Source organism: Mastigoproctus giganteus, chromosome 8 (genome assembly GCF_048544385.1).
Source record: "Mastigoproctus giganteus isolate SK-2022 chromosome 8, ASM4854438v1, whole genome shotgun sequence".
Classification (NCBI taxonomy): domain Eukaryota; kingdom Metazoa; phylum Arthropoda; class Arachnida; order Uropygi; family Thelyphonidae; genus Mastigoproctus; species Mastigoproctus giganteus.
In genome coordinates this window covers 59,766,203-59,782,103 of record NC_143582.1, presented here as the reverse complement: position 1 = coordinate 59,782,103, position 15,901 = coordinate 59,766,203, and the positions used below count along the sequence as shown (strand labels likewise).

The following is a 15,901-nucleotide window of genomic DNA, read 5'->3' as shown; positions in this document are numbered from 1 at the left end:
TATCGAACTTTTGCAAGTAGAGATAGGGACGTGATAATCCCATTATATAAGGCTTATGTTAGACCACACTTGGAATACTGTGTTTAAGTATGGAGACCGCACCTAAAGAAAGACATTGAGCTTCTTGAAAGGGTGCAAAGAAGGGTAACTCGCCTGGTGAGATCGGCAAAAGGGCGTCCTTATGAAGAAAGACTTCGAATATGTGGGTTGCAGAGTTTGGAAACTAGACACCTTAGAGGAGATTTGATTGAGGTGTTTAAGGCTCTGAGAGGCATCAGTAAAATGGAGGAGGACAAAATTTTCAAGATTATAAATGATGCTAGAACTAGGGGACATAAATTCAAGTTACGGGGGGGAAATGTTTAGATTGGACTGCAGGAAGTTTTATTTTAGCCAGCGAGTTATAAATTACTGGAATAAGTTGCCTTCATGGGTGGTAGAGGCCGACAGTTTGGGGAAATTCAAAGGTCATCTGGATAGTACTTTTGGGTAAGGGAAGCGCATAGGATGATAGGTTTAATTTCCTTTTTATTTATTTTTTATTTATTAATTATTATTAATTAGTTATTTATTTTATTTATCTATTTATTTATTTATTTATTTATTTTTTGTTTTTATCATTGTTTTGTTCGGATTTTTTTTTTTTTTTTTTTTGGCTGGTGCAGCATAAGCCATAGGCTTTCTTGCACCATGCGGCCGTTACTAATACTAATTACCTATCTATCACAATCAGGGGTGCCAGGAAAACATGTTGCTCTGGGTGTCGATGACCTTAGCTAGGCTACTGAAAGATTGACTACCAGCATATAATTGGGGTGTACCTATAACACTTTTTCCCCTGCATAGGATTGCCTAGTTCTGGCTCTGATTTCTTATTATGATATTAAAAGCATTATTATTAGTATTTGCACCTTATGAAAGAAAACAAGCTTATACATCATCAGCAAAAAAAAAACAAACAAAAAACAACCACTTCTCACATACCTGTCCAACCCCTCAAACTAACTACTTTCACAACACCAGGTAGAAGTTTATTCCAACAATCAACTAACCATTGGGTGAAAACAAAGCCTGCAACTATCCTTCTTCAAGTTAAGTTTATGCCATCAGCATTTAGTTTACTCAATCCATTCAAAGCCTTAGTCACCTCAATAAAATCTCCTCACAGGTGCCTAGTTTTCAGTTGCTGCAATTAACAGAACTGAAGCCTTTCTTGGTAAGAGTATTCTTTTGTTCTTCTCACTAATCTCATTAACCTTCTCTGCACCCATTTCAAAAGATTCACATCCTTCCTAAAATGAGACTTCCAGACCAGAATGAACTACTTAAGATGTGACCTAACAACTGTCTTATACAATGATACAATGGGATAATCATCTATTTTATCCCTGCTGGCAAATCCCATAAGCTGTATTAGCACCCTGTCTACACCGTTCAGAGAACTTCATGTCTTACTGCATAATTACTCCATGGTCCTTTTCATTTTCCACTACCAGAGTGTAATACAACATGTTTGGAATGTTATTCTCAATTACTGTTACCATTATGTAGTACCTCGCATTTATTAATGTTAAACTTCAATGGCCTTTTCAGCCCATCTGTGTACACTTTCTAGATCTTGCTGCAGTGCCATTCCCTGATTACCATCATTAACTAGCCTGCTAACTTTCATATCATCAGAAAACTTATGACATTAAGCCAGATATGCCTTCATCAATATCATTAATAAATACTGAAAACAAAAAATGGGCCCAGCACTGAACCCAGGGGACTCCCATAAGTAACAAGGTCCTAGATGAGTAGTGTCCACTAATAACAACACTCTCTGTCTTCGCCCACTTGGAACTATCCTTTTAATCATAGCTGTAACCTGCCCCAATTGACACACTGATCCAATTTATATAGCAATCTTTTATGTGGAAAAGCACCAAAAATATTTTTTTGAAATCTATGTATATGATGTCAAAAATACTTTTTGAATCTAGCTCTTTTGTCACTACATCATAGTATCCAAACAGATTGGTCATACAAGATTGCCATAAAACTGCATTCTATCTAGATGGACCTGCATTACTTCTGTAATCAGTGACTTCATTATTTTCCCTGGAATAGAAGTCAAGATTACAGCTGCAATTACTCACTAAACCCTTTGAATCTCATGTCTCGTTCTGCATCTCGTTTGGCAACTGGGTATACATCATCAAATCTCCAGTCCATGAGGACCACCACTGAATCAAAAGATGCTCTCATAATTATGACTAAACGTTTGTTGACCATTTTTGATACTTCTCTTAATAATACTGGATAGATCCCATGAGCCCTGGATTCCATTTTACATTTAAATTCAACAATTTCTCATCCACTTCTCTCAGTCATCACAAAATCATTTAGCTCCTTGTAATTTGATATACTTTTGACATCCTCATTCCTAAGAAATTATTCTTGTTTGAATATAGATGCAAAATTCAGCTTGTCAGAAACCTGAGTAGAATCATCAACAGTTAAAACATTCATATCTAGCAAACCAACATAATTTATCCCTTTCCAGGGGTGGGCCATCCCGAGGGTGCAAGGGATGCCCTGCACCTGGGCACCAACATTCAAGGGGTGCTGAAAACCTGAAACTTACATACATATATGAAGAAAATTTTAAACGGTGGTGCCAGATTTCAATTGACACCCGGCTGCCACATACACTAGAAACACTCCTGTCCTTTTCAATCTAGTGTTCACATATCTAAAGAGGTCTTTGCTACTTTTCTAAGAATACCTTGAGAGAAACTTCTTGAAATCTCTCATAGCTTGCCTGACACCTTTGAGACTTGATTTCAGACTAGTTTATATCAACTCAAGGCTTCTCTATTACCTGACAATTAATAACCATCCCATGCATTTTTCTGCTCTGCCATGAGGCCATTCAGGCCTAAACATTGAACAGCATCTCTCAGAGAGTATAAAATGGTAGCTATTATAATTATTTCCTTGCATGCTTCCCATTTGGAATTTGCTGTTAGTAATATCATTTGGTGCCACTGAATAAAATTTAAAAACTGTCTGAGGCCTCTGTAGTCATCTTCATGAAAGCAAAAGCCGGCCCTCTCCTTTGCCTTTGACAGTAAATATATCTTTAAGTAAATCCCACATTGTGATAACCATCACCTAGTAGGACTTTTTATCTGTAGAATCCTAATTATAGACCTGGCAGTGATAATTCACAATATTTTGTTCATAGTGAACTACAAAGTAGTATAATGGACGGCATCGATTTAATAACTGTATCTCATATTGTGACTACCTTCACAATGAGTTACCACGATATTGCACTACCTCGGAAAAGTAATGCTTCACTAAGAGAGACGACTAACCGTTTAAAAGCTTATTGGCCTATCATTGGTGGGTGGGTGGTTGGTACCCTGGTGTTACAATCATGCTAAACCAGGTCTGATCTGATTATCAGCAGTGACTATTCATGCATTAGGAACTCGCAGATAAAGGAACTATTGTAAGGCAGTGATCACAGTGTACTCATGTGGGATTTACTTAAAGATGTAACTACAATCAGGGGTAAAGGGAAGGGTTTTTGCTTTCATAAAGGTGAGTACAGTCTCCTCAGACAGTTTTTAAATTCCATATTGTGGGACCAACTGATGAAGTTACCAACAGCAAATTCTAAATGGGAAACATACAAGGAATTAACCTTGGAAGCTACTAGGTTTTCATACCAACTAAAAAATACTGCTCAATGTATAGGCCAAAATGGGTGGCAGATGAACTAATGAGACTCAAGGCAGAGAAGAAAAATACATGGGATGCATATAAATTATCAGGTTATACAGAAACCTATGGTACATATAAGCTAGTCTGTAATCAAGTCACAAAGGAGGTTAGGCAAACGAAACATATTGCGAGAAATCTTTGGCAAAGGATGCAAAGAAAAACAGCAAAGACTTCTTTATTTATATAAACTCTAGAAGGAAGGGGATGAATCAGATTGGTCCTTTTGATATCAATGGTTCGACTGTTGATAATCCTGCTCAGAAACTGAATGAGTATTTTGCATCACACTCACACATGAGAGATTCTATAGAGAAGTGGAGGACAGAAGCTTATTAAATTCTAAAAAGGAGCTAAATGATCTTGTAAAAACTGAGAGCAAAATGAAGGAGAAATTGTTGAAGTTAAACTTAAGAAAGCCACCAGGAACGGATCAGATCTATCCAGTTATATTAAAAGGAGGCAAAAAAAGAAGTAAGCAAACACTTAGCAATAATTATGAGAGCATCCGTGGACTAAAGGTTGTCCCCATGGACTGGAGATGTGAGAATGTATACTAAATTCACAGAGGGGGATCAAAGGATGACACAAATAATTACAGACCTGTTAGTATCATTTCTGTTCCAGAGAAAATAACGGAGTCACTGGTTAAAGAAGCACTGCAGAATCATCTAGACAAGACTTCAGTAATAATAGAGACACAGCATGAGTTTGTAAAGGGGAAGACTTGTCTGACCAATTTTATTGGATATTATGATATGGTCATGAAGGAACCAAAAGCAAAAAAATAATTTCGATATCATATACATGGATTTCAGGAAAACATTTGTAACCCACATGCAGTACTTTGCATTTGTCAATGTTAAACTTCAGTTGCCACTTCTCCGCCCACCAGCCCAACTTTTCTAGATATTGTTGCACTGGAAGACTGCTGTACAAATTGGAGCAGTATCGCATTTAAGGGCAAGTTTCTACAATGAATAAAAGGATGGTTGAGTGTGAGAAGACAGACAGTGGCAATCAATGGACACTACTCTTTGTTGACTAATGTTATTAGTGGAGTCTCCGAGGGCTCAGTGTTTGTTTTGTATATTTATCAATGTTATTGATGAAGATCTATCAGGCTTAATGTCCAAATTTTCAGATGATACAAAGTTTGGCAGGTGGGTAATAACAGTAATGATAGTATGCCACTGCAACTGGATCTAGAAAAGTTAGGCAGAAGGGTTCAGAAATGGCAACTGAACTTTGACATTGACAAATGCTAAGTACTGCATAGGGCAAAGGTTGCCGACACATGTATCTATGGCTCTTTAACTTTTAGTCCACACAAAGCATAATATAAAATGGAGTTAGAGGAATTAAAAATCAAGGACATGTGGAGTGCAAGACTAAAATGCCTTAAAACTAAAATTGAGGATTTGGAAAAGCAAAAGGCTGCCGTTGCAATTCTACACAAATGGACGGCAATAGATGAGTTGAAAAAGCAAGACCAAATTGTGTTCAATGCGTGGAGTAGCTTACTGGACAAGTATATAGATTTTGATTTGAAAATATTTGCGTTTGGAATTCTCTCAGATTTTTGATTTTCTGCAATGCGAATCTTTCAGCATGTTTAAAAATGAAAATTACAGTATACTCGCCTGATGTCGAGAGACTGTCTCAAGAAGTTAAGCAGCAAAAGTCATTAATTCGTACCTCATTAGATGTTTGTTATGTTTTTTCAGTATTAATAAATAATATTTCAAAAAAATATATTTTTTTATAAAACACCTTCCCACTCTATTCAATTTCTTAACCCCCCCTCCCCCACAAGCTTGATCTAAGGGGCGGCTCTTCAGATTCTCTTTTTTTTTTTTAATTAGATCAAAAATGGCTCTTCACAATAAAAAAAGGTTGCCAACCCCTGACATGGGGTGACAGAGAAATGTACCAACTGTGAGGTACTAAACTCAGCATAGTGGAGAATGAAACAGACTTGGGGGTAATTGTGCAGTCAGATATGGAGTTTACTGAGCATTACAGACAGGCGGCAAGAGCAGGTCATGGGGTCTTGTCAATGATATACAGTAATTTTGTTATCAGGGTTAAGGAAGTGATTATCCCTTTGTATAAGGCAGTGGTCAGGCCACACCTTGAATACTATGTACAGGTCCGAAGACCTCATTTTAGAAAGAATTCAGCGTTGCTAGAATGAGTACAGAGAAGGGCAACAAGATTGGTGAGGGGAACAAAGGGGTGCTCTTACCAAGAAAGGCTTAAATTCTGCAAATTGCAGCAAATGGAGACTAGGCACTTGTTACATGATCTGATTGAGGTGTATAAGGGATAGGATTCTTCCTCCTGCTCAGATTACGAACCTAAGGGGCAGAAACTCAAACTGAGGAAAGACAGTGGTAGAACAGATGTGCGGAAATTTGCCTTCAGCCAGTGGGTAGTTGTTTGGTGGAATAAACTTCCATCTGTCGTTGTGGAAGTTGATAGCTTAAATAAATTAAAGGAAGAACTGGACAGATTTTTTGAGTGAATGGATTGGTGAAATAGGAAGGGTTATTTTTTTATTATTTTTTTTTTTTGCTCATGCTGTATAAGCTTGATTTCTTGTATCATGTGCCTCTACCAATGTTAATGCTAAATGTGCAAGAAAGCAAGCATATTCAACAAAAACCAAAAAAAACCTTGTCGATCAATTAGATCCTGGAAAGATTGTGCAAGGCTCAAGGGGTAGAATTTTTTTTCAGCCTGGACTGTACTTGTTAACAGGAGAGATTGCTTCTACAGGGATGGGATACACTTAAATAGAAAGGGTGCAAGAATATTTGCTGATGCTATCGAGGCAGTGTTAGGTGGGTCGGAAAACTGCTAGCTTGGGGGGAGACAAAGACCAATAGATTGACAGTAGCCACTGGCAGAGGTGAAAGAGATTCTTGCACTGCTTCTATTAGAATGAGCAGAAGACTGAAAAACAAGATGCATGATATTTCAGAGACTGCTGGGAGCCATTGCAGTACAAGTAAACACATGCGTTGTGTTAGGGTAGCAAAGAATAGAAACAGGTGCAGGTATACTTGCGTGTACACCAATGTTAGGAGTTTAGTAAATAAATTTGATGAATTTGAGGTATTGCTCAAAACATCAAACGCAGATATTGTTGGGATATCAGAGACGTGGTGTCACACAGATATAAGGGATGCAGAACTGGAATTTGGGGACTACAACGTCTACAGAAAGGATAGACAGGATAGGAAGGGGGGAGGGGTTATGCTATTAGTTAAGAAACACATAAAAACCAAGGAAGTGAAGCCAGTCGACATCGCCGGACAGTGCAGTGTTGAGTCAGTTTGGTGTGACATAAGCATTGGGAGATCAAAATTGAGAGTAGGAGTGTGCTATAGGCCTAATGACTCTGATGAGTATAATAAGAAACTGTACAGGGAAATAGAGTGGGCCAGTTAATCAGAGAGTCTTATAATGGGAGATTTTAATTTCCCAGATATTGACTGGAATTTGGGGGCTGGTCACTCACACACTAGCAGGGCTTTTGTGGATTTATTGGATGATTGTTTTCTACATCAGCATGTTCGGGAGGCAACTAGAGGGAGTAATACTCTTGATTTGATTATCAGCAGTGATTCTTCATGCATTAAGAATCTGCAGATAAATGAACCACTAGGTGGCAGTGATCACAGTGTGCTGAAGTGGGATTTACTCAAAGAGGTAACTACCATTAGGGGTAAAGGGAAGGGTTATTGCTTCCGTAAAGGCGACTACGATGGACTGAGACACTATTTAAATTCTATACAGTGGGACCAACTGATGATGTTACCAACAGCAAATTCAAAATGGGAAGCATTCAAAGAACGTATCTTGGAAGCTACTAGGCTTTACATACCAACTAAGAAATATTGTTCAAGGTTTAGGCCAAAATGGATGTCAGATGAACTAATGAGGCATATGGCAGAGAAGAAAAATGCATGGGATACTTACAAATTAACACATGACACAGAAGCCTATGATAGATACAAGTTGATATGCAACCACGTTACAAAGGAGATTAGGCAGGCGAAGGCAGATTACGAGAAATCCTTGGCAAGGGATGCAAAGAAAAACAGCAAAGAGTTCTTTACTTATGTAAACTCTAGAAGGAAGGCTAGAAAGAAGGATGAATCAGATTGGTCCACTTGATATTGATGGGTCAACTGTTGATGATCCTGCTCAGGTAGCTAACAAACTAAATGAATATTTTGCATCGACATTCACACATGAGGAGTTATTCAGCGAGGGGAATGCCAGAGGTGTATTCAACTCTAGCAGTAAGCTACAGAATCTTGAAATAACTGGGAGTAAAGTGGAGGAGAAACTGTTGAAGATAAACACAAGAAAGGCACCCGGGGTGGATGGGATCTATCCAGTTATATTAAAGGAGGCAGCAAAGGAAGTAAGCAAACCCTTAGCCATAATTATGAGAGCTTCCTTGGACTCAGGGGAGGTACCCATAGACTGGAAATGTGCAAATATGACCCCAATTCACAAAGGAGGATCAAAGGGCGACACAAGTAATTATAGACCTGTGAGCTTAACTTCTGTTCCAGGAAAATTAATGGAGGCACTGGTTAAAGAAGCACTGCAGGATCATTTAGACAAGACTTCAGTTATAGCTCGGACACAGCATGGTTTTGTTAAGGGGAAGTCTTGCCTGACCAATTTGATTGGATACTATGATGCAGTCACAAAAGAACTGGATGCAGGGAATAGCTTTGATATTATATACTTGGATCTTAGAAAGGCTTTTGATACTGTTGCACATGGAAGACTGCTACACAAATTGGAGCAGTATGACATTGGAAGCAAATTGCTGCTATGGATAAAGGGGTGGTTGAGGGGGAGAACACAGAGAGTGGTAATCAATGGACACAGCTCATCGTGGACTAATGTTATTAGTGGAGTCCCTCAGAGCTCAGTGTTGGGTCCATTATTGTTTTCTGTATTTATAGATGATATTGATGATGGTATATCAAGCTTAATGTCCAAGTTTGCAGACGATACAAAGGTTGGCAGGGTTGTCAAGGACACTACTGACACTATGCTGCTGCAACAGGATCTGGAAAGGTTGAGCAGATGGGCTGAGAGGTGGAAAATGAAGTTTAACATTGACAAATGTAAAGTACTACACATGGGAAACAGCAACCCCAGAGCAACGTATCAACTCTGTGGTACTACACTGACAGTGGTAGAGAATGAAAGAACCTGGGGGTGGTTGTGTAGGCAGATATGAAGTTCTCTGAGCAGTGCAGATGGGCTGCAAGAGTAGCTCATGGAGTATTGTCAATGATATACAGGAATTTTTCCAGCAGGGATAAGGAGGTGATTATTCCATTGTATAAGGCAATGGTCAGGCCACACCTAGAGTACTGTATACAGGCCTGGAGACCTCATTTCAAGAAGGATGTAGAGCTGCTGGAACGAGTACAGAGAAGGGCAACAAGATTAGTGAATGGAACAAAGGGGGTGCTCTTACGAAGAAAGGCTTAAATTTTGCAAATTACAGTGTCTGGAGACTAGGCACCAGCGAGGTGATCTGATAGAGGTGTATAAAGCCTTGAATGGTTTGAGCATGCTCAATGCTGATGGGATTCTTCCTCTAGCTCAGAATAATCACCTGAGAGGGCATAAATTCAAATTGAGGAAAGACAGATGTAGGATAGACGTGCGGAAATTTGCCTTTAACCAGCCGGTGGTTGGTTGGTGGAACAGACTTCCATCCCTTGTAGTGGAGGTTGATAGCCTAAATAAGTTTAAGGCTCAGCTGGACAGGTATTTTGAACGAACAGAGGGGTGAAGTGGAAGTGGGTTTTTTTTTTTTTTTTGGCTGATGCTGCATAAGCTTGCTTTCTTGCATCAAATGCCTCTACTAATGCTAATGCTAAAACCAAAAAAAACCCACTTTCATCTATCCATCCGCTCCGCTCCAATCAAATCAAATCAAACAGTACAGTCTGTCCTCGTATAGCATGATAGTTGTGTTCCTAGAAACCCTCGTGCAATGCAAAATCGTGCAATATAAACAACAGGCCCTATGGGAAAAGTGTGGTTAGGTGCCGACCACCCAAGATTGAACACACATTTGGAACCAAAACATTACCAAACACAATAAATAATCGGGTAATTTTAATCCTTATAATAAAATACTTACGTATTTTATAACGATTAAAATACGTAATATAAAATATAATATATTTTTTATTATAATATAATAAATATTTTTTATTATTTATTATATTATAATAAAGTATTTTTAGTATTTTTAATACTAAGAAAGTATTTTTTAGGAATAAAATACGTATTTTATTCGTAAAAAAATTATATTAAATAAAATAGTCGTAACAAAATACTTACGTATTTTATATACGGAAATATTTATAAAATAGTCGTAATAAAATAATTACGTAATAAAATACTTACGTATTTTATTACGTAATAAAATAATGCTAATGCTTTTGCTTCTATCGTAAGCTAACTTGTTTTTTGTTTGATTTTCTATCCAAACAGATGACAGCCGTTCCATCTCTTCCAATTCTTGTGTCTTAATCTAATGGATTTTAATTACACTTTGAATTGTTCCCACTATGAAAGTTGTTTTTATTTTCTCCGCATTCTTTGTAATTCTCGGCGTTGCCTCATTTAGGTCTGTAGCACTTGCAATATCACATGGTCTTTCATTTCGATCAAAGCATTTCACAATTTCATATGTTTTTTCTCTATCGACAGAGGCGAACTGGCCATAAGCCTTACCCGGGAAATCCCGGTGTGCTGGAGGCCGGTGTGATTTTGGCCATAAACCGTAGTATGAGGCCACTATAAATTTTCAAGGGCAAGAATTTTTGACTCAGTCCGCCTCTGTTTATCGATATTGCTTTTCTCTCTCTCTCTCTCTCTCTCTCTCTCTCTCTCTCTCTCTGAATCTGCAGTGTCTTCACCAGGACGCTTCCTTTTCACACCTTTTAAGTAATATTTTATTAATTTTTAGGGAATAGAGCGCAATTACAAAACGAGGAGGCACGATTAATACACATAAACAAAGCTGCGCTCGTATAGCAACTGAATAAATAACCGTAAAGGCCGAGATACACTATTAACACCCCACATTTTACTAAAGCACATTTCTGGGGGTTACTACCATAAAACAATAAAAACAATTTCCAGTTTCGTTTCTGCTAGTGGAATCTGTTATAAACTGGTAGTAAACTCGATCTAATTGCATTTGCGATTATATCGGTAGCTGGAATTGTGTTGGTTTTTACGTTATTATAGTGAAATGTGTTTCCCCTTCACTGATATAAAACACATAAATACATTTTCAGAATCTTCCCTTCATTCCTATAGTGTTGCGTTCGGTTGGGATGATTCCGCGTTCGACTGCCATTTCTTGTAAACACAAAGGCGAATCGTGCATAAGCGAATTCGGTTCGTGTTATATAAGATACTGTTCCCCTATTTATAAATCGTATATGATTGAATTCGTGTAATGTAAACACGTGTTATACGAGGACCAACTGTATATCTAATTCTATTCTCAATTTATTCAAGCTATCCACTTCCACAACAAAGGGTGATAACTTGTTCCAACAATTGACAACCTGTTTAGCCAAAGGCAAACATCCAAACAATTATTCTACAGCCATTCTTCCTCAATTTGAATTTATGCCACTCATGTGCATAGTCTGAGCAAGAGGAAGAATTCCATTAGTACTGAGTTTGCTCAAGCTGTTCAAGCCTTAAAAACCTCAATCAGATCACCAGTTTGCTCCCCTCAACAATATTTTTGTCCATCTCTGCACCCGTTTTAAGCAACTCTATATCCTTTCTAAAATGAGGCCTCAGACCTGTATGTAGTACTCAAGGTGTGGCCTGACCATTTCCTTATACAATGGGATAATCAACTCCTTATCCCTGCCAGAAAAATTCCTGTACATCCTTAACAAAACCCCATGAGTTGTCCTAGCAGCCTGTGGGCCCTGGTCAGAAAATTTCATATCAGACTGCACAATTACCCCTGTGTCCTTTTCATTTTTCACTACCCCTTAGTGTAGTATCATAGTTGATATGTTACTCTGGGATTATGGCTACCCATATGCAGGAATTTGCATTTGCCAATGTTAAACCTCAGCCTATCTGCTCTAGATCCTGTTGCAGCAGCATACCATCAATACTGTTATTAATCACCTGCAACCTTTGTATCATTTGCCAAACTTGGGCATTAAGCCTGATACGCCTTCATCAATATCACTGATAAAAACAGAAAAGCACCAATGGGTCCAACACTGAACCCTGGGCTCCATTATAACATTAATCCATGAAGAGCAGTGTCTTTTCTAGATGTAGCTGAATTATTTCATTAACCAATGACTCCATTATCTTCCCTGGAACAGAAGTTGAACTAAGAAATCTTTAATTACTCATGTAACATTATGATCCACTTTTTGAATTAGGGATATATTCACACATCTGCAGTCTGTAGAGAATCCAAGGATGCTCTCATAATTATGGCTAAGGGTTTGCAAACTTCCTTTGCTGAGTCCCTTATATTTGATAGATTATATCCAACCCAGATGGACAGGGTTAAGTTAGTTAACATTAATTAGGTAGATAAAATCATGGTGTATGATCTTTATGCATCTTCTACATTAAAGGTTTATTTTTACATTACCCGTTTTGTGTAGAGCAAATGAGGAAGGAAATTAAAAATATGAATAGAAATTGGCAGCAATCAAAGAACAAGCACAGAAAATTTTTTTTATGTTAACATGCTCATAGAAATCAAACATTTAAATAAATTCTTTCAAAATTTTTAAGTTTGAAATTCCATCCATAAAATGTCATCTCTCACTTTAAAGTTCAAATCCCACAAAGCTATCATCCAATAAAAAAAACTAAAACAAACCGCTTTCTGGATGGTAGAACAAACTTTATTTTTAAAAAATTTTAACAATTATTTGTATTCATCTGATTCTTATGGTTATTCTATTTAATTAAAAATATTCCAATTACCTTCATAAAACTGAGGAAACCTTCGACGAAAGAATACAAGGGTTGGAAATGAATGAATATTATATTCCTCAGAAATGAGTGGATCAGAAATCTTTACAAAATCAATATCAAGCTTTTCTGCATCATCATCAATGTTTTCTAGTTCACCTAGAATCTTTGCACATTTTGGATCATTCTCTTTATCTGAAAAAAATAAATAAATAATAAATAAAAATCTAACAATTAACTGAAAATTGCTACCAAATTATATACAAAATATAGAACTCTATCTGCTCTAAAAAAAAATATAAACTTGTATCAATTACTTTGGTCACAGTTTTCCAGTTTACATAATACCACTCATAATATTAATGTGTAATACATTTGTATAAGTGTGTGTATTTGTTCACTAATTGATCTGCATGTTGTGTAGGCGGGAAAAAAAACAAGCATAAATAACTCACACGGAAAACCTCCCACCTGAATTAACTAAAGCCCCAGATGAAGAGATCATTAAGAATTCATTTGCAGGATTCAAACTGAGACCTCCCCAAATGAGTAATAAGTGGTGAACATGCCATAATGTAACAGAACACTATAAACTTATAAAAACAAAGATTGTTAAAAGAATATTTCAAAATACAATAACTATTAAATTAAATAGATATACATCTGCTGACGAGGCTAGTAGGGGCCAGACGTGTTCAAAGCCGTTAAGTGGATTTTTCTTATTTATTGATTTGAAATTATTCTTTTTCTAAAACTTTTGATTTAAATTTAGTAGTATAGCATTATTTTGTGATATTTCTGATTAATCTGGTGTATTTATTCTTTACTCGGCCTCGTAACTGCATAAAAGTATCGGTAAGGGTATCAAATCCACGTGTTACAAGTTACAACTCCGCTGAACGAGAAGTTTTTTAGCCATATTTAGCCGCTTATTGAATATTTTTTACATCAAATTATTTTTTGTAAGTAGCTTATAGACCTAGTAAAGATCGTTAGTTTGTTCTGAATTGAGACAGCGAGATTTGAAAGTTAATTAATACTTAAGTGTCCATAGATTACCGTTCATAAATTTCCGCCTTTGTCTTTGTCATACGATCGTTATATATCGAACCTAGATAGCGTTAGTATAGTATAATTTATAATATTTTCAGCGATCAGTAAAATCTATTAAACTTGTTGAACTTCGTTGGCATTTAAATTGCACTTTTAACTAAATACATATACCGACTTAGATTACAAACGTAACATAATTAATTAATACATAACTGATGCGGAAGTTATATAAAGGGAACTCGGAGATAGTTAATACTTGACACTAAAAAATATATATACCATTATAACTGTGTTGGGAGATAAGTTAGGGTTATAAACTGAAATTGAAATTTTATTTAAATTAAAAGTAATCATGACTCAGACCAGAGCAGTAAAACAAAAGGCTCAAGCTACTGGAAGTGCTGTGGCTCAGAGGAGAACTGAGGGGGGCAGTTGCCTTCTGAATCACAGCCTTCTAAAATGCACAGCTTGCATGATGTTTGTGGAGCATTCAGGTACGGGACATGATATTGCCATGGGGGATGTCTTTGTGTGTGTGCGCGATGCAAGTAGTGTATCGAAATCAGGCAACAACTCAGCGTTCTTATGGGCCTATATGAGAGCTTGAAGGACAGGGTGGATGCCCTCAAAGGAACTAAATTGATGGGCCCATCAAGCTCTCAGCTGCCCACATCAACGCCAGAGCTTGCACTTGGTCATCGTGAAACACAGTGGCAACCCCCAAGGCAGAATGCTCTGGTCCCAAAGGAACTAGTAGTTGTTGGTGACTCTATTGTCAGGGAAACGGGGAACATGCTTTGTAAAAAGGATAGGTGGAATAGGACCAGGGTATGTCTGCCAGGGGCAAAGGTTGATGACGTTGTAGAGCAGATATCATCTTTAAAGGGCACAAAATGTGATACAGTTGTACACGTTGGCACAAATGATATAAAGAGTAGGAGATCGGCAGAATTGCATAACAAATACAGGTCACTGTTGAAAAAAAGCCGTGAAATAGGGTTGAATTTGAAAGTGTCTGCAATTCTGCCCAGACACGATAGGAGGGAGTATATGATGAGAGCCTTGTCGATCAATTCGCCCCTGGAAAGACTGTGCAAGGCTCAAGGGGTAGAATTTTTTTTCAGCCTGGACTGTACTTGTTAACAGGAGAGATTGCTTCTACAGGGATGGGATACACTTAAATAGAAAGGGTGCAAGAATATTTGCTGATGCTATCGAGGCAGTGTTAGGTGGGTCGGAAAACTGCTAGCTTGGGGGGATACAAAGATAAATAGATTAACAGTAGCCACTGGCAGAGGTGAAAGAGATTCTTGCACTGCTTCTATTGGAATGAGCAGAAGTCTGAAAAACAAGATTCAGGATATTTCAGAGGCTGCTGGGAGTCACTGCGGTACAAGTAAACACATGGGTTGTGTTAGGGTAGCTAAGAATAGAAATAGGTGCATATATACTTGCGTGTACACCAATGCTAGGAGATTAGTAAATAAATTTGATGAATTTGGGGTATTACTCAAAACATCAAAGGCAGATATTGTTGGGATATCAGAGACTTGGTGTCACACAGATATAAGGAATGCAGAACTGGAATTTGGGGACTACAACGTCTACAGAAAGGATAGACTGGATAGGAAGGGAGGAGAGGTTATGCTATAAGTTAAGAAATACATAAAATCCAAGGAAGTGAAGCCAGTGGACATCGCTGCACAGTGCAGTGTCGAGTCAGTTTGGTGTGACATAAGCATTGGGAGATCAAAATTGAGAGTGGGAGTGTGCTATAGGACTAATGACTCTGATGAGTATAATAAGAAACTATACAGGGAAATAGAGTGGGCAAGTAAATCAGAGAGTCTTATAATGGGAGATTTTAATTTCCCAGATATTGACTGGAGTTTGGGGGCTGATCACTCACACACTAGCAAGGCTTTTGTGGATTTATTGGATGATTGTTTTCTACATCAGCATGTTCGGGAGGCAATTAGAGGGAGGTTATTGTTATTTTGTTTTTTTTTTTTAGGAGCATTAGCAACTAAGGCCATAT

General features: G+C 37.6%; 1 protein-coding gene across 1 annotated transcript in view; it reads right to left on the bottom strand.

Annotated features, from left to right (window-relative positions):
* LOC150081560 (uncharacterized) overlaps positions 1 to 15,901 on the bottom strand; it is a 710,435-nt gene that overhangs the window by 251,378 nt on the left and 443,156 nt on the right. The window contains exon 20 of the mRNA XM_090380128.1: positions 12,823 to 13,005. Within this exon, the coding sequence (XP_090236254.1) occupies positions 12,823 to 13,005 (183 nt within the window). The remainder of the gene's footprint in view (positions 1 to 12,822; positions 13,006 to 15,901) is intronic.